Source organism: Eumetopias jubatus, unplaced genomic scaffold, assembly GCF_037043125.1.
Source record: "Eumetopias jubatus isolate StellerSeaLion01/CBP00866 unplaced genomic scaffold, mEumJub1_p1.0 scaffold_13, whole genome shotgun sequence".
Classification (NCBI taxonomy): domain Eukaryota; kingdom Metazoa; phylum Chordata; class Mammalia; order Carnivora; family Otariidae; genus Eumetopias; species Eumetopias jubatus.
In genome coordinates this window covers 35,080,381-35,100,833 of record NW_028274819.1, presented here as the reverse complement: position 1 = coordinate 35,100,833, position 20,453 = coordinate 35,080,381, and the positions used below count along the sequence as shown (strand labels likewise).

The following is a 20,453-nucleotide window of genomic DNA, read 5'->3' as shown; positions in this document are numbered from 1 at the left end:
GCCACTCAACACTGAAGTTAGAGTCTGACATGAAATATAATAACCTGTTTATAATGCCTTCACAATAATATTGTACATGAAATGAGTACAAATTTTCAGTACATGGAAACTGAAGGTTGATACTCCATAAATGAATAATCAAACTGAATAGCTTGTGAATATGAGCCAGTTTGGTATTTCTTTCATTATACTTTTCTATCTGAATAGACACAGACACTTAATGTTGTTTAATGTACTAGGTTTCTAGAAATATTACATGAGTAATGTGCCGTTTCTGGATATTACTTATAAGAGGGTAAGCAAGGGGAACCAATTTTTGAATAAGTACTATATGGTTTGAAGCTATATTCTGAGATGGTTACCATGTTCTCAGGGTCCCCACAACACTCACGGGAGAGAGATGGCCCCTAGGCAAAGTTGCCTGTGCTGTTTAGAAACAAACAAATGAATAAATAAGCAACAACAATCTGGGTCCACCTGTATTTTTAGTCCCTTAGTTCATGAATGATTCATTTCTTTAAATTCATCTCAATTCCTTAGAGGATACATTATATCTGCATTTTAATTTATGCATTCCTAGATGCTTCATAATATTAGTACTGCATAATGTTGAAATCAGTTTATTTATTTGACCTATCTTTTTATTTATTTATGGAAAAAATTTAGAGTTTAACATTCTGGGAAATAACAGAGGCATATATATATGTTATATTTTTTTTTTTCCTGTCACAAAAACACTTCCCAAGAATATGGGTAATAAATGTAATTATTTGTTTTAACACCACCACCACCACCAAAACAAAATAGTAATGTCTTCTCTCAGTTTAGGAGCTAAAAAAGGAGCTGTCTTCTAAATCAGTGACCCTAAACTATTCATAGATAACATCCAGATCCCATTGACACCTAATGGATTGCCAGTGTTTTAATTTGCCAAGGCAGAATATTGAAAACAGTAGAGTCTACTGTAAATACCACTACAATCATCTTCACTGTTATTTCATGAAGGAAATGCTACTTGGACATGAATTGTAGAGAAGAAAAATGTCAGAGACTAGCTAAAATATTCTATCACGGGCGCCTGGGTGGCTCAGTTGGTTAAGTGTCTGCCTTCAGCTCAGGTCATGATCCTAGGGTCCTGGGATCGAGCCCTGCATGGGGCTCCCTGCTCAGTGGGGAGCCTGCTTCTCCCTCTCCCTCTGCCTGCCCCTCCCCACCTCCCACCTCACTTATACTCTCTCTCTCTCTCTCTATCAAATAAATAAATAAATGAAATCTTTAAAAAATAAAATTAAATGAAAAAATAAAATAAAATGTTCTATCATATCCATCTTCTTTGTCTTCACCTTCTCCTCGCCATCCTTTTATTATACTTACAATCAGCATCATCATTATCACAAACTTAATTTTGCTACAGACTTGTGAAAACTTCATGACTCACAGGCATCAACATGTAAAATGACATTTAAAACCATTAGTTTTAAAAATTACTAAAATCTGGCAACCCTCCTGGGTCCCCTCCCTCCTTGGGAGTTTTGTACTATCACTTAGCAATCACTCAATAAACCTTGCTTTGCTGCCCACCAAAAAAAATTACTAAAATCCCCAATATAGCAATAGCTCAATGGTTTCAAGTTTACCCTTCTGACAATTTTAGCTTTTCAAAATGATGCCGTAGGAAGCTAAAAGAAAACAAAATGTCATGGGGTTTTAGATCAATGTGCGTTACAAAATGAGCTCAACTCAAATTTTGCACTTATTCTTACTGTGCATACTCTCATCAGATCTTTAGATAGGATTTTGATTTTTAACTCACTGAACATTAGAAGATAGCTGGAATATGCAATGCAGAGAAGTGATGACTGTGATGAAAATTTCTAAAAAAAAATTCTAAATCTTAACTAAGCTCAGGAAATCTAACTGTTCTTGCTCACTTAGTGCAGCACAAAGATATGTAGCCTTTTATTATAGTTCCTGAATGAATCACTGCATAACACAAAAACTGATGTTTTAATAATCAATTCAAGTTATGAATAAAAGTTTAAATTATATTCTGTGCATTCAGCATAAATATGCATTAAAATAAATACCCAAAATGGTTAAAATTAGTCTTTTCTGACACTTAAAAAATAGAGCATTAATTATTTGAAAGAGTAGAAGTGAAATTGAGCAAATCACGCACACCATATGTAGTGGTAACCTCTCATTCCCCTTTGATGTTGGTCAACATTCGTTTGGAAAAATAAATAAACTCTGTTTACCTAAGGGACTGTCCTGGCTATAAATGAGTCCTGGACAACAGATTGAAACAGGAGGGAGACAATGCCAATCAACTGTGCATTTGAAGTTGGAGAAGATAACAGAAATGATTTTTTACTGAAATCAGTAGCACAAAATTAAGAATAGCCTCAAAAACCAGCAGATGTCTTGGAGATAAAATTAACGTAACAAGAGAGAGATGCTATGTCTGAGATATCATCATTAGGGGTTACTTGGGGAATTTTGTGCAAGGAGAACAGAGCTGTAATGTAGAATCCTGAAGCAGAAGTATAAATTCAGGAGGCTGGGGGTTTCAAGTGAGAGTTTTTATTCTCACGAGCCAGGATCAACCCTACACATACAGTGATGGCTCATTGTCTTCTATGCATTCTATCCTGCATTTCACTTTCAGTAAACATATCAAGGGAAAGAGGATGACTTTTTATGGAAATGAAAAAAATAGTAGCTAGTTTATAAAAAACAAACAAACGAATCCTTGCTTCTTCTGGGTATAGAGTTTAATTGCACAGTTCTGAATTGTTAATGAGTCAAATTCTTTCTCCCTGCTTTCCACTCCCCCCTCTCAAGTCACCACTCTCCCCCCTTTACTTTTCCTCTCTCCCTCTTTCCATGTCTTCCTTTCCTTTATTTCTTTTCATTTTATTTTCTTTTTGTTCTCTGTTATCAATTTCCTGATTCAATAGATCCCAGAATGCAGTTGGTTCATGATAGGGATGTCTGTGAAAACTGTTTCTAATAGTAGAGCCTTGTGGTGGTGACCACAGGCAACACTTTGAAGATTCTACTCTAATTGGTGGGCTTCCAGCATTAGACAAGAATTCAGGAATTATAACACCATCTTAACAGTCTCCCACTTGGCAAACTCTCCTATCTTGCATCATTAGACATGTTCTGAATATAACAACAAACTGAACCATAGTATACCTGCAGTTGATTCCGTGAAAGACTCATAGACATTCGGTGTAAGCTAGGAAAATTATAATATTTCAAAAAACGTGAGTGGGCTTCATTTGTTGAAGAGGACCTTCATATCAACACAGTTTATTGGGCTATAATAGTCCCATGAGGATCTTGTGTTTAGTATATACTACGGCCAACTACTTTTAAAATTGAATTTTATTAAGATGTAATTTGCATACAATTCATCCTATTTAAGTATACCATTGAATGGGTTTGATCAATGTATATATTAAAGATACAGAACATCATCATCCCCAATATTTTCTCCTGCTATTTTATAATCTCTACCACAAATCCCCAGCCAAGGTCAACTACTAGCCTGATTTCTAGCCCTATCCTTTTGTCTTTTTTAGAATATCATATAAATGGCATTATACAAAAGATAGCTTCTAATGACTGGATTATTTCACATAGTATAATGCTTTTGGGGAGGGTATGTGCTGTGGTGAGCGCTGTGAATTGTGTAAGACTGTTGAATCACAGACCTGTACCTCTGGAACAAATAATACACTATATGTTAAAAAAAAAAAAAAGAAGAAGAAGAAGATAGCAGGAAGGGAAAAATGAAGGGGGGGGTAAATCGGAGGTGGAGACGAACCATGAAAGACCATGAGAGACCTCTGAGAAACAAACTGAGGCTTCTAGAGGGGAGGCGGGTGGGGGGATGGGTTAGCCTGGTGATGGGTATTAAGGAGGGCACGTTCTGCATGGAGCACTGGGTGTTATACGCAAACAATGAATCATGGAACACTACATCAAACACTAATGATGTATATTGTATGGTGATTAACATAACAGAATAAAATAAAAAAAATCTAGTTATTCACCAGAGTGCACATTAAAAAAAATAAAATAAAAATAAAAAAAACTCCATCCACACTGTTTTTTTTTCTATCCACACTGTTACATGCTTCAGTACTTAATTCACTTTTTTAAAATTGCTCAACAGTATTGTAGTATTTCATGAATGTACCATAAAATGTTTGCTATTTACCAGTTAATGGACTTGTAGGTTGTTTCCAGCTTTTGACTCTTATGAATAAAGATACTATAAACATTTATGTATGTAGAAAGAATTGCTGTATTATGCAGTTTATGTATGTTTAACTTTATAAGAAACCACCAAACTGTTTCCCGAAGTGACTATACCATTTTATATTCCTATTCACCTATTTTACTATTTTTTTCAATTATCATTTTTTATGTGACTATGATAATCTATTTGTGTTTTTGTTCTCCTACGGAGGGGTCAGAACCTGTAATTTTAGATACAGAAGGACAAATAACTGAGGTCCTTATGTTAGAATGTTTGAAATTGGGTCTGCTCTGGAAAAATGGGAAGACAGGATCATCATCTGTGGTTCACCAGGTATATTTCCATTAGTAGGCAAACATGTCCTGCTGAGAGAAATTTTCTTGTTATAAAGCACTTTTATATTTGGCATAGTTCTCTTAAAAAGTGCATTCTTCTACAGAGCAAACACCCTTCACCTCAGCATCTTAGCATTCTAGCTGTTTTCTTTGCTTCCTGTCACATTTGCTTGCTGCCTTCCCTTTGGGCATACATCAAATTCAAACTTGGTTGTCAGTTTAAATTTCACATATTTGATCTTAAAAAGGAAGTAATTGTAAATAAGCAGAGAAAACTGAGGCATACATATACATAGGTATATTTAGCATCTAAAATTGGATTGTTGGACATACTCTGGTGACTAAAATTCTGTGTGTGGGGGTGTGTGTGTGTGTGTGTATGTGTGTGTGGGGTGTGTGTGTGTATTCTTTTTTGGCAGGAGGGGAAGCTGGGGAGAGAAACAATAAACTATTTTCTTTAAATATTGCCTTTTAAACAATATGGTTCCTATTGTGTGTCAACTATACTCAAAAATTAAAAGTTAAAAAGTAAAATTTCTACAAAAATTAAACAACATGGTTCTTTTGCACACCTTTGGTTTTGTCCTCCTGCCTAGGCTAGCTGGAAGTCCAACTTGGAAGGCAGAGATTGAGCTTTTGCTTGACTGCAAAATTCACTCTTGTACAGTTTAAAATAATTTTCATCTTTAAGTTTGAAAATATAAATGAAATTGAGGCACTAATCTATGTTTCTGTTCTTGCAGTCAAAAAAAATCCAAGCCCAGCTGAAGGAGCTTCGTTATGGGAAGAAGGATTTATTATTTAAGGTGAGCATCTTTCTCCCTTTCCAAACCTTTACCCTCCCAGTACGCAAACTATAATATCATTTAGCTTAAATTTAATTTCTGGATTTTTGTAAGAATTACAGCTGTATTTGACTGCATTGAAGACACGTTGATTTCCTTGCCTTCTTAATTAATGGAGACAAATGCATTTATGGTTTCCTGGGTACATTCTTAATCAAAGGCAGGCATCATTCCAAAGTGTTTAAAGTCCCTTTGTAACCTTCAGTTACTTTAATTCAATATTGAAGAGTGTGGTCTTTCAGAGTATTTACATTAAGGACAGCATAGATTGAGTGAATTTCCAGAGATGAGATCCAGTGGTGATCTACATTCTTGACCTCCAGAGATCCTTGCATAAATCTTTTTATTACTAAGAGTCTTTGTATTTAATCATTGTTGATTGATTTTAATTATTGATACTTTTCTTTACAAGACTGTCAAGTCAAGATACATGTATAGGTAGACATCTACCGGAATAATGGCCTTGCAAAGATATCCACTTGCTAATTCCTGCAACCTATGAATCTCATACCTTATGGCAAAGGAGACTTTGCAGATGTGATTAAGTTAAGGATCTTCAGATAGGAAGGTTTTTCCAAAATATCCAGGTGAAACCTAAATATAATCATACAAGTCCTTATAAGAGTAAGTCAAAAAGGCCTAAATATGAAGATTATGTGATCACAGAAGCTGGAGGAGGAAAGACAGTGTAATGTAGAATTTCCTTCCTACAACCTCCAGAAAGAACCAGCCCTACCAACCCCTTGATCTTAGTCCCATAAAATTTATTTCAGATTTCAGACTCTCAGAACTATAAGAGAGTAGAAGTGTTTTGTTTTGGTTTGTTTGGTTTTAAGCCACTTAGTTCATGGTAGTTTGTTACAGCAACAAGATGAAACTTTCTTTTATCTCCCTTGAACAGGGGGAGATAAAAGGTAGTTGTCTTTAATTGTTGTGCTTATGGTCCATGTGCATTTCCAAATGCAGTAAAATCATGGAATTTTAGGCTCTTTGGAGTAGGAGTAATGATTTGCTTAATAAATAATAAATACGAATTACATTGTGTGTAATAATTTTTTAAAAAATGTTTTCATTACAATGATCAGCTCAATCTACAAGCACAAGGTTTAAATTAAAGAGGGATAATAATTCCTCATTTTACTTAATGGTTGGAAAATCCTGCAATTTTTCTAATGAAAATAATAAGAAATGACACATTTCTCTTCTTTAGCCCTTTTACTTTTGGCTCAGAGTCAGGGGAAGGTGTTCCTATTATGTCAACCAATATTTACTACTCATTCTATGTGACGCATGAATCCGGACATTATCTTGCCATTTACTCTTACATAAATATGCTTCTTGCCATTTCTTTGACCTCATTTACAACAAGATATTCCCCAGCACACCAAGAAAACTGTGAATTAATTCTCATTAATGCTTACAGACCCCTGCTTCTCAGCACTCTGTTCATTTTATGTCGTAAGTAGATGAAAGTATAAAACCGAAGGCATTTGTCTGTCTACTTTTAATCTTTCATACTGAGACTCGAGCTCGGGGTATCTTAACTTTTATATTCAGGTTGGCCTTAGCTCTTTGCAGTCATCAACAATAAATCCCTGAAATTGGAAAAGAAAGGGCATGCATGTCTGTGTGTATGTGTATTTTCATTTGTAGAGAAATTTCCAGTTCTCTGTGAATTAGCTTAACTTAATATCAGGAATGAAATGAAACAAATCCTAGCTCCCTAGAGCTGATATGTTTTAGGCAGTAGGCTGAGAAATTAATGTGAAGATAGATCATATGAGGCTTTTTAAATCTTTTGAATTTCATTTCCCAAATTGGAGAGTTAGCGAAAAGAAAATTTGGGAGAAGAGAATAAGGAGATCCAATAATTTTCAGTGATTTACTTCTTTGTAATATGCCAGTTGTTGAATATACATTAGTAATTTATCAACTTTCAAAAATTACCCAAATCAGGATTTGTTGAAACTCTATGATTTGAAAATGAGACATTATTTGTAAGCCTTATTATTTCAATGTCACTTTGAAAGGAGCACTTACATATGAGATCAGGTGAATTGTGTGTGAATAGACCATGAAGCTGCATAAATTAGGATTCCTTCAGCATATACACTCCCCAAAAAGCTATTTAGCAGCAAGATTTTTATTAAATAACAAGAGGTTTATAAACAGGACAATTTTTTAGCTTATTCAGTAGCTAAACAGTGTCAACAGGACCAAATTTTTTGGTTTTCCTACCTTTCCATATCATGATCCTCAACTTACTAAGTTTTGATTCCCCCCCGCCCCGTATATGATAGTGGTTAAAGATTTATAGGCTGTCTTTGTCCAACTCTGTACAAAGTCAAAGAAGAAAGGGAAAAGGCACTTGTTCTTCAGTGTCCTAGTTTTTGTAAAGGAGGAGAATTTTTTAAGATATTTCCCTAAACTTGGTCATGTATCCATGCAAAAGAAGTGAGACCTTAATATTTTCAGCTTCCATTGTGAAAACAGTTTCTGCTATGATGTATTCATTCATTCATCTTGATGGTATTCACTCATCTGATTTGCCTACTACTATATCAACAATGTACATTTTAGATCTTGTGAAAACATATATTGAATGAATAAATGAATATATATTATGTATATATATAGATACATACATATATATATATATATATATATATACACACACACACACGGGTACATGCGTATGCATACATGCATACACAAATAGATGTGTCATGGCAGTATGTGGTAGGAACTCACATACATAGCCCCAAAGGGCATGTGACCACAGAGGTTCACTCATGCACTTTTGAAAATGAACCCACAGAATATCTTAGGTAATAAGATGAGTAGTAGAGGATTCCATTTCAAGTAGTTTCCCTGAAAATCTGTTCAGTTTTGAATAGATTTGATAGTTTGTAATAAAGATAGACTTTGGAGGACGAATGTATGGTATGTGCTGACAGTTGCCAGACATGTTGATAAATTCAGTATCCTTATTTTTGTTTGAGAGCTGGCTTTTGATTGGGAAGGCTGCCAGTAGTAAACATTCTCCACTAAAGGAAGAAGTGAGGCCCTGCTGTTAGTTACCCAAGACTCGCGTTACTTTTTGTCCTCCTTGATTCCACTTGGAGATGATATTCTCTGGAACATCTACTCTCTATTTTACTGCTCTATTTTACTTTTACTATATCCACTTGTTTAATTTCAGAAGTATTATTTTCTCATTGTAGAAAAATATTTTGAAAAGCTAAAAGAAATCCGGGGTACCTGTATGGCTCAGTTGGTTAAGTTTCTGACTCTTGATTTTGGCTCAGGTCGTGACCTTGGGGTCATGGGATTGAGCCCCACATCGTGCTACGTGCTCAGTGCAGAGTCTGTTTGTCCATCTCCCTCTGCTCCTCCCCCTCCCACCCCTGATCACTCTTTCTCTCTCTCTGTCTCAAATAAATAAATAAAATCTTCTAAAAAACCCTAAAAATTCCACTTAAAGTCCCATCACTCAAAGCACGCAATACTTGGAAACATTTTATATTTCTGTTTATTTCCTTTTATACTAGGCATAATCTGCCTTTTGGTTTATATATATATATATATGTTAATATAGATTATATATTCTGCTTTTTCACATAATTTTGAAACATAAAGCATCCTTTAATAATTTCTTTGTAAAAATCTAAATGAATGATTTTTCATATGTATATGCCAGAGTGTCTCAGCTTTAACTTTATAAATATTTGTGCAGCCGTCTATTTGTATATGTGTGTGTTGTGATTTTACTATGATGAAAAATGTGTTATTTCCAACTTGAGATATAATTTTTATTGAACATACATATAACTATAAAGTAATTCACTAAAATTATTGAAAAATTGGGATGTTACTGATACCTAGTACACTTTTTTGAGTTTTGATTTTTTTTTTTACTTTATTGAAGAATAATTGATAAATGCAATCGTATATACTTAAAGTGGTGTTCAGAGTGGCATCGGCACAGTCCTGGCACTGACAGCCTAAAACCATGACCTGGGACCCAGGCGCAGGGCTCAGAGCATCTGCCAGGTGGTCCTCAGCAATGACTGGTCAGAGCCAGGACCTGGGAACTTGGAAGGCAGGGCTCAGAGCAGTGGCAGCTCTCGTCACATTTATGGCAAAGCACTGAGGCATGCATCCCAATCCCAGAAAGTGGGGTTTGGGAACCCTAGGGGCATGTCTCACTGCAACAACAGCTCCAGCCCTGGGGAGGGGATGTAGCAGCAGGGACTCTGGAAGGCTCCATCAGCTGGGCTCAGCATTGGAGTAAACTATGCAAATCCTTGGTGTGGCAAAGGCTGCAAACTTCCATAGTGGTTGAGGCTTGCTGGGGTTCTTCTGTTCTCCCTTTTCCTATGGGGTGAGATTTCTCTGTAGGGATTCCTCCTGGCACTGAGCTGCCCTGGACTGGGGGGTGGGGTGGCATAAATTAAATGCTTCCTATGGTTTTCTATTCGGCCATCCTGATTTGAGTTCCATAGTGTTTTGGCTGCTTCTTCATTGTAGTTCACAGCTTTCCCTGACCTATTTTCATCTGTTTGTAGTTGTTTATTTATTGTTTTTGTGGGAGAGGCAAGTGTTGGGACCTCCTAGCCCCCCATCTTGCTGATCTCATCCTTTTCTTGGCTGTGTGATATTCCATTGCCTGTGTGTGTGTGTGTGTGTGTGTGTGTGTGTGTGTGTGTGTGTGTGTGTAGTTGCTTCCATATCTTGGCTATTGTAACTTCTAAAGATCACAAGTGTTGGCTAATAAAAGTTGCTAAGATTTTAGCTGTTCAGTTAGATTTACAAACTTAAGTTCACTTTATGAATTTTCACTATGGAAGGAGACAAGCTGGCCTTTTCATTTCACATCACAAAAATAGGAAACAGGATGAGAATCACTATGCCTTCCATATACCTAGCATTTATACTGTACCCACTGCTGTTATGAACATTATTGCATCCTCATTCCAACCCCTATTAGAGAGAGAAGAGAAGTTGTGGGAATCCATAACAGTGAGGGAATTGAGGCCTTCAGAAGTTTGACAGTAAAGGCCACCAAAATATTTATTTAAAAAGCAAATTTGTTAATAGATTGAAACTATCATAGTAGATTCACTCATTCATTCATTCATTCATTTAAAATTGAGCTGACTTGTTGGAGTATCATGTCAAGTATATCTGACAGATTTATAGTTACTACTTTGATAACTATTTCACAGTATATATTTATATTATTGTATCAACATTCTGATATTTATTCCAGCATATTTGGTGACACACCACATATACCCGTTCCCTCCGAAACTCAGACATCAACATGGCATGTGTTCTCTTTGGTATTTTCTCTAGAAACCAGATGTGCTCAACTTGATAATCCCCACTGTTGTTTGCTCCTGAAAGCAGGAACATTGCCACATGAATTTCCTTGTATAAATACCAACAAATGTCATTATTTTTTGATGATTTGAATCTTCTATAAGCAGTTGCCCCATAATTTTTAAACCCCTGTGAAATTTAAGGTAATTTTTGTGCATCTGCCTCTCATTATCTTACATTTATCTCATTTATGTGTTAAACCATTTTTTAATGAGCAAAGCATTTTTGGTGCCAGTCATTTGTTACAAGTGTCAAATTATCTCCAGTTAAATGAGCTTTGGCGCTAAAATGTAGGCTTCTTGGAGAAAAGGTGAGAAGGGTTGCTGATTTTACTTACGTACTTGATTTGACAAACTTTAAGGTTTTCAAAACACATTCATTTGTGACTCAAATAATTCTGTGAGTCAGTGGGGGCAGGTAATAATGTCACCTTATCATGCATCAGAAAAACAAAGCCTAGAGATGTTAAAAGACTTGTCTGAAGTCACAAAACTTGTAAGTGGCAGAGTTTTTATTCTAATCTTGGTCTTTGGCCCCACTATATTACATTTTTCCCAGTTATATTCTATTTTGTTTCTTAGGGTTATTTATAGATTATATTTTCAAGAACTATTTCCTAATGCACTCAGAGATCTAAAGGGCAAACATGTATAGCTGGAAATATAACTTGATGACAAAAAAACCCATAACATCTGTTGGCAACTAAAACTCAATGCATTTCCTTAAAAAACATAAGCATTTTTCAGTGCAAAAATATGCTGCTTTCAGTTTAGAATTGGCAATTTCTTGGGACAGAGATTTCTTTTCTGACTCCCTATGTTCTTGTGGTCCACCCTACATGTTTTTAAAACTACAGAATAGGGTATGTTCTGTGGGTAGGACACAAGAGAAAATTAATTGACCTCCCAGTCAAAACAACTTTTCAGCCTTGTTGAGTCTATGCTTAACACACAAAAGCCAACAAGCCTCATTTATTTTTTTCATTATTTATCTGATAATGGAGGAGACATTCAGGTTATAAAAGGACACAGATGTTTCTTATCAGAAGTTGTAACAAATTGAAATTTAGTAAACGTTAAATTTTCTTCAAAAACATTGGGATTCTCCAAAATCCAATTTTGGTGAAAATCACCAAAAGCGCAGGATTTTTTAAGAAAAGAAGCTCAGAGTTTTAAAGTGAAATATCTATGATGACACAACTTCAGTATGAATTTCCTGACTTCATGTTCACTCATTTGTTCAAAACTACTGATTGAGCATGTATGTTATCTGTCAGGCACTGAGCAAAGTGCTTCCCAATTTATGCTTTTAGTGAAGGATTTGAAGTCAGTGGATGCATTTCAGGAATGTATTGACTCCTCAGAATTTGCTCATCATTTTTGTGACTTTTCATAAGGCATTTCTCTTAGAATGAAGTTTGTGTAAATTATCAGATTATCAAATGTTCTATAAACATCCAAAGTTTAACTGTTTAAGAACCATTGCTTTACATATTGGCCCTTAGCTTCTACCATTCTAAGCTGTTACTGGGCATAAATCATGTTTGTTCCAAGTTTCTTTCTCTCAATCTGTTTACTTATTAGAAAACAGATACAGTCTCTGCCAGGCTGATGGTTATGTTAGAAATGATTTTTAGAAAGTGTTTATAACTTTAAATAATGTTTTTAAATTTTACCATTTTAACCAAATTTTACCATTAGCTCAGGATTTGAAAAAAAAAAAATGTTACGCCCTATCACATAGGAAGACAAAATATTTTAAGTGTGCTTGTGAATACGTTCTAAAATGTGTATCTTTGTGTGTCCCTACCCCACACCCTGTACCTATTCCATAACTTGCTAATGTGTCGTGGTGCTCTTTCCCACTGAGCTTGGATCTAGCCTCAAAATCATTCTCCTTCCAAGCTGTGAAGCAGATCCTAAAGGCCAGTCACAGTTGGTAGTCGAGATAAACCTGTTTGCCGTTCCTGAATGAGCTCTAAATATTTTGCCTATAGCCAGTCTTCAGTTTCTGCAGAGCTACCCTGCAAGATTTCTACACCGTCGTCTTACTGTCCCAGGAAATAATAATTGTTACATATATTTCAAAGAGAAGTGTTCTATATGCTAAGGAATGTTAGAGAAGGGCACGAGTGGGACTCTTGTGTCGAAAAACAAAAGGAAGACAATGAACCTCAGATCAGCCCTAGAACATTTCTCCCTTGTTCTGAGAGAGGGGGGTGATCCTTGGATCACGGACTTTCCCTACCGATTCTCATCCTATTTATCATGTTGCATGTGGGTCTTGGCCTAACAAGCTGCCGCCCTCCCCCCACTGAGAGGGGCGCCCGTCTTTTATTTATTAGTTTCAGCTGGACGTACATTTCCTTGCTTGGAGCATATGTAGAGCAGTGGCACCATCATGAGACCTTTGCAGGGGGAATCACTCTCCTTCTGGGACTTGCTCAGTATACTGCCATTTCAGACCCAAGTAGGACATGTGCAAACTGATGCACTGATTTCCTTAGGTCCTAAATGGTTTCATTTTCAGTATGTTTAAATATAAATATAAATATAGATATATATAATATTTCAATGTGAGGCATCTTCTTTTTTTCTGAGCACACTGAAAATTTAATACATGTTTCTGATCAGAACTCATCTTAGGTTCTAATTTATAGATTAGATATTGTGTCCTTTTGTAGTCAAATTTGAGTACCCTATAGAAGTATGGCTCAGGGCCTAAAACATCCTCAAATAGCTTTTCATCTCTAAAATATAGAACAATCACATTAATATCTCTGTTCTAAATACACATACTCTTTTATTTGTAATATAAAATAAAAAGAACAGTGAAGATAACTTACATCAATTTCACTCATTATGCAATTTTTTAAAAATGCCTTCTTTTCCATATCCTTTATCTTCTTGACGATGCCAAATATAATTTCAGAAGACAAGAGCAAGTTATTATTCTTTGAATACTTCCTCTTTTGGCAACACATTTTGATGTTCCCCTTTGTCATGGCAGGAGACATTTTGGAAGTATATTTGTGACTTGATTTATTTTATTTCATTTCATCGCTGTTACTCAGTTACTAGGGTGTTTGTTAACCTACGCGTAATAACAGAGAAGAAGCCAATTACCTCTGAAGGTAAATGCATACGAAGCCACTGCAGCAGACACAATTTAGAGGAATTTTAAAAAGAAGAGTTCTCCATAAATTTCATGGTTTATAACAAGGAATGTGCAGCTTCCGAAGGCTTGAGAAGAATGCCTAAGTAGTACCCACTGGGAGTCTTTCACTCCAACAACGCTACACTTCACTCACTGGCCCTGGTCTGTCTCTCTTTTTTCTTACATATTTGTAACAAACAATTTTTTATTTTTTTGAAATTCAATTAATTAACCTATAATATATTATTAGTTTTAGAGGTGGAGGTCAGTGATGCGTCATTCTTATACAATACCCGGTGCTCATTGCAACATGTGCTCTCTTTAATGTCCATCACCCAGTTACACCATCCCCCTCCCCTCCCCCAGCAACCCTCGGTTTGTTTCCTATGACTAAGAGTCCCTTATGATTTGTCTCCCCCTCTGATTTCGTCTTGCTTTATTTTTCCCTCCCTTCCCCTATGATCCTGTTTTGTTTCTTAAATTCTACATATGAGTGAGATCATATGATAATTGTCTTTCTCTAATTAACTCATTTTGCTTAAAGAGAGATTCCAGGGTATCTTAGCCTCTACCACTGTCATTTAGCCTTAACAAGGCCCATTTTAGAAACCAGTCAGATCAACTTACTACGTAAGTAAGTCTTTACCCACAGAAGAATCTTCACATTACAAGGGTCCTGTAGCACCTTCCATCCTAGTCTCTTGCATGAAGTAGCTAATCTTGCTGATGACATTGCTTCTCATTCTAAATAGTTAGTGATTAGGGGCGCCTGGGTGGCTCAGTTGGTTAAGTGACTGCCTTCGGCTCAGGTCATGATCCTGGAGTCCCGGGATCGAGTCCCACGTCGGGCTCCCTGCTCGGCAGGGAGTCTGCTTCTCCCTCTGACCCTCTTCCCTCTCGTGCTCTCTCTCATTCTCTCTCTCTCAAATAAATAAATAAAGTCATAAATATTTAGTGATTAAGGTTCTCAACATTCCAAGGCAGATTTTTTTCCTTCTTACAAAATTCTGACTGTTGAATTCCTTTCTCACTTCCAATTGGAGTTGATTCTTTTTTAAAGATTGATCAGATATTTGTTTTTTAAATGAATTCATTTTTTTTATTTTTAAATTGACACTGTGTGTTAACTGCACTCCAATAAAAAAATATATAGTTGATTTTTTTTATATGCTATCTGATTCCCACAGAGATGCCAAGCTCATATCTATAAAGTAAGGTGTTTTCCTCACAGCCTTCTCGTTTTGGTTCCTTCTTTATTCTTTGTCTCTACTTGCCCTTTCTATTCTCTACGCCCACTCTTGTAAGGCTCCTTCAGAAGGAGAATTTAAGTTCATGATGTAATTGTTTTTCAGTCCTAGGAAGATTTGTGGCTAGGGTAGAATCCAATGTATTGCTAATAGTAAAATAAACAGGGAATGTGAGTGGGGTGTATTATTGGAGTAGGCAGTGAAAATCATTTCAGTGCTCTGAACCCATGCTCTTTAGCCAGAAGCCAAAATTCACAGTCGTCAACATACACTTCTCAGTTTTTTTCTCAGTTGTATAATCTCTTCTGTCAAAGTCACAACTGGTATATCCTACCATCCTGACCCCCAACCATTGCTACTCCACCTTTGAAATGGAGATAAGAACATTCCCTGAGGCTGAAAATATCTGTGTGGGTTATATTAAATGATGTATAGAAACTCTATGAACATATTTTGGTAAAATCTTTTTGCATAATCAGTGCTGCTGGTGACAAGTCAGGCAAACCACGTAACACAATTAAGAAGCCCCTACTGTGGGATCTAGGAGCACATTACATGGTCCAAGAGAAAGACAAACACTTTCACGGAAGACTGTATTGTAGCTTTGACTAATATCTATATCAACTAAGCATCATCTACTGAACATTTTGTCCATTTCTTCTTCCTTAGTAAATGTACATTGAGGTGGTTAAAAAATATATATGTTTGCAGTCAGGGCATCCGGGTTCTTTATTGCCTCTCTCACTTACCTGGAAACTGAGCTGAAGTGGTCACTTAGCCTTATGGGTATCAAGTCCTCTGTTAGTAAACTATGGACAAAATTAATACATGCACTTCAGCAGGATCAGATGAGATTATATATGCAAATGGCTTTTACAAAATATTTTATACACATTTTATTATCAATGAATTGATTTTGGTTTTGGTTTTGGTTTTTTCCCCAGAGGGCAATTTATTTCTCAAGATAATACGATGTCACATTTTCAGACTCTAAACAATTGTACTTAGTCTCATTCGAGAAATGCATCACATATTCTCAACTCAGGCCTTCAGGCTTGGCAGTCTCTTGAATGTATAAAGCTAAATGCCAGGCCCCTTTTCTCCTCCTTTAAAATATAGAGTTGTCTTGAAAGTCAGGGAAAGAGCAATTCATCCCCTTCATTTTAGGCAAATGTATTTGTTTTATTTTTTTATAAATTAAGGCAAAAGAATCTTGAGGACATTCTGAAGAGGAAACAGCTGATTTTTTTAGTTTTTGTATGGCATCTAGGACTAAGGGCATAATAGCTTTTTGGAAATGAAATTGTTGGAATACATATTTTCCTAATAAATTTTTTACAAGAGTTTCTTTTTTAAAGGGAAGAAAATAATATAGAGGCCAAGAACTGAATTAATTTCTTTTTTTTTAATTTAAATTCAGATAGCCAACTTATAGTACATCATTAGTTTTTGATATAATGTTCAATGATTCATTAGCTGTGAATAACACCCAGTGCTCATCACATCTCGTGCCCTCCTTAATGTTCATCACCCCGTCACCCCATCCCCCTATCCACCTCTCTTTCCGCAACCCTCAGAATACAATTTCTTAACATAATTGCACTTGACCATTGTCTGGAATCAGAGATATGAAAGATACATTCTCTTTTTCAACTGTCTTTAACATAGGAAAATAATTAACAAGGAAATAATACATGAAAATTGTCTTTAATCTTAGGTGTATAAGAGGACTTGGCTATAATGATTTGGTTTCGTGCTTGGTTTTACCTTGGACAAATTTGATATGCTGATACACTGATAATTTATTCATTGACATCTGTAAAATCTTCTAAAATAATATTATTAAAAATGGATTTTTTTGTTTGTTTCAAATGGAGCAGGAACTACGTTAACTCGATATTATATCACTCCTTTCTTTATGAATTAAATTTGTTTTTAGTTTAGATAAATTGTGGATAATAGTGATCCCGTATTTACATTTTCATTTATTTGAACCTTTTTAATTGCATGCTGCTTGGATTTAAATGTTACATTAGTCTGCAAGAGTTTGGTCCCAATCAAGCACAGTCTTACAGGTTGCCTGTTCAACTCTGGTTATTTTAATTATAGTGCCCTGCTTCACTAAATGAGGATGTTCGTGGTTTTATAAATTTTCACACAGGGATCACCTGTATATCTTTTCAAAGGGATATTTGGATTTAGTAGGTCTGGGATGAGGTTTGAGATTTTGCATTTCAGGCAATCCCTAGACAGTGCTGACTGTGACGGCCAATGGGCCACATTTTAAATTACAAGGCCCTAGGCATTTAATTAATCTGGTATGAAAGAGTTTTGTTTTTGTTATTGTTTTAAGTAATCTCAACACCCAGCATGGGGCTTGAACTCACAACCTCCCTGCTCTACCCAGTGAGCCAACCAGGCACCCCTGCTTTTCTTCTTAATTTTAAAATTCTATAGACATTGAGGTAGTAGAAAAAAACCAGCATTTGAAATCAGGTAATTAGAATTCCCTTTCAGCCTTTCTTAACGTACTAGTGTTTCTTTAGTACATGGCCCTCTGAAAAAGAATATTTATATTGTTTATTTAACATCCCCCCCCCTTTGTTTCCCCAGTCATCACAACTGACATTTTGTAACAGGCATGGGGAAATCAGAGTTGGATGAAGGTTGTCTTGCCCTCAGTCTAGTAAGGCTGATGGGCTAGTTTGCAATTAATTTTCATACAGTATGGTGTTTTAATAAGTACTTTATTTACTGCTCTTGGGAGGATGGGGTCAATGAAGGGAAAGTCAAAGATCAGTAAACCTATTACTACTATGTTGGGATAAATTTCACGGGGAAGAGTGGCAGTGGATTAGACCTTGAAGGCATTATACCAAAAAGTCTATGCTTGGTGGGTACTCAGTAAATATTTGTAGAGATGAAGAAAAGAGGAAAGGAAAGAGTCAAATGAGTAAGTGAAGAATGCAGTCTTCATTGGGAAAACAGTCTAACCAGAGGAAGGGCAGTTTGGACATGTGTTAGTATTAAATAAATCATTATAGGAACTTTCTGAAATGCGTGGTACGTGTGGAGAGAGGCAAGAGAAGAGAAACTGGAAGACAGGATGGTGTCAAATCACGAGGGGAGTTGATGGTGATGTTAGTAATTCTTGCAGAAAAGTGGCAATAATTTTGTAAACATTGCTTTTCTTTGTTGGTGGGCAAAGGTTCAAGTTCCTCCTGGCTTGTATATGGCAACTAGCTTCCCTCTCTGACTTGTTCTCCTCCTGCGCACGGACCCTGGGTGGGTCTTGTCATTCCAGCCAGCAAGCATACGCCAGCCACAATGTGGTAACAACCTACGTGCTTCTGACTGATCAGCAGGCACACAGGTTCTGGTTCTAGTTTTGTGTGTGTGTTTGTTTTTTCTTTTACTACTTACCAACCTAAATGTCTTTTGACTTTAAAGTGAATGTAGGAAAAAGGGAGAGAGGAAAGGAGGCTGATGATATAGAAGCATTATGCTCAGAAAATAGGTCAAAAACAAACACGAAAACCCCACAATCCAATACTTTCATATTTCTTTTTAATAAGCAATTTAATGAGAATGGAAACCACATTGCTACTTAATGGGGTATACAATTTTTCTCATTTAAAGTTATCTACTAGTCTGTGAAAGGAGAAGTAGATTCAAATATTCTGAGTAATAAGGAAAAAAATGAGAGCACAAGGATTGGTGTCCCCTGTTTTGGGCAATCATTAAGCCTGTGTTTTATTCACAACTGAGTTCACTGTCTTTATCTCCAACCCGTGGAAAAGGCAGGAATTAAAAGCAGAGCTTGGACCCAGGCCTCTGTGTTTAATACTGTCAATTTAAGTATGGATTTGAACAAGATAAATAAGCATATACCTCCTTATTTCTCATCTGTAAAATGATATTAATTATAGCTTCTATACCTTACAGTTATTTTGAGAATTTAATGAGTATATACAAGCAAATTATCAACTTATAATAGTGTCTGGCACATATTAATTGCACAAGTCCTAGTGATTGTTGTTCAAAAACAGGAAGTGAAATTTTACTCTCTTTCAGTCATAATAATGAGTTCTAGCAGAAACTTAATAAAATACATGCTCTTCTTTCTCTTCAGTGAGTTGCATAACCTCCCTGAGCTGTTTTCCCAGCTGCACAGTGGAAATCATCACTAGACTATAGAAATGGTGCATGTACTGATAGAGTATGAGAATTGGCAACCTGGTAGGCACTCAGCAAAGCCTGGTTGTCTTCATCTTGCCTTCTGATTAGTTCTTTGAACATATGCTGACAGAAATAGAATGATAAACTCTTCCCCCCTTTTTTTCATGTCGCTCACAGGCGAGGCTGAGAGAGGATTGAGATGTACTGTTGTATTTAGATAGAAGGGACATAAATGGAAAATCCACAGGCTATCACATTGGGCACAGCATCCTGAATCCTCTTATTACCTCAAGGGAAATGTGGAGAGTCAGTTTCTTTCCACCTTCCACATAGAAGGTGCTGTGGCACCTGAGGTGTTGGCTATCAATGCATTACATTTCATAACCCTACCAGGATTTCTCTCATATCACAGTTGGGTTTCTCTTTTCTTTCATACTAGTTATAATTTTGTAAAAACAGTGGTAGGATTTGTATTCACCATTTTATACAATAAATTATAGTATCATTTCTTATTTTGAAGTTTCATCTCTTTAGTCTCTCTGTTGAGAAAAAGGAATATTAATCACAAACTCTAATTACACAGTTATGAAAAAGAAAAGCTAGTCTGTAAATCAGAGCTAATCTGCTAGGGTAATGCAGAAATTAATGCAGTCAATAGATGTTTCTCAAACAACTTCTGTGTGTCAGACACTGTGTTAAATGCAGTTGGTGTCGCAGAAAATAATCTAAATAAAACACTTTCTACAGGGTGTGTATGTCTATTTCACATTAGTGTAGACTTTGGGTAATGCCTGACTTCAAAAGTATCACCCCATCATTTACACTGTGTTTTTGTGGTCTAGCCTCTCACATACTCCTTATACCCACCAGAATGATGGGGGAATCCTTCCTTCTTTTCCTTCTGTGAATTCTTTTCAAATCAGTTCTATTGAGGTATACCTTGCATTCCGTAAGATTGAACATTTTAATTAGACATTTTATTGAATTTTGACACACACACACACACACACACACACACACACACACACACACA

The 20,453-nt window shown here is 36.1% G+C and overlaps 1 protein-coding gene across 2 annotated transcripts in view; it reads left to right on the top strand.

The window, feature by feature from the left end:
- Positions 1–20,453, top strand: part of LUZP2 (leucine zipper protein 2) — a 469,487-nt gene that overhangs the window by 349,071 nt on the left and 99,963 nt on the right. For both annotated transcript variants that reach the window (XM_088017667.1, XM_028117737.2), the window contains exon 7: positions 5,352–5,414. In XM_088017667.1, coding sequence (XP_087873793.1) covers positions 5,352–5,414 — 63 coding nt within the window. The remainder of the gene's footprint in view (positions 1–5,351; positions 5,415–20,453) is intronic.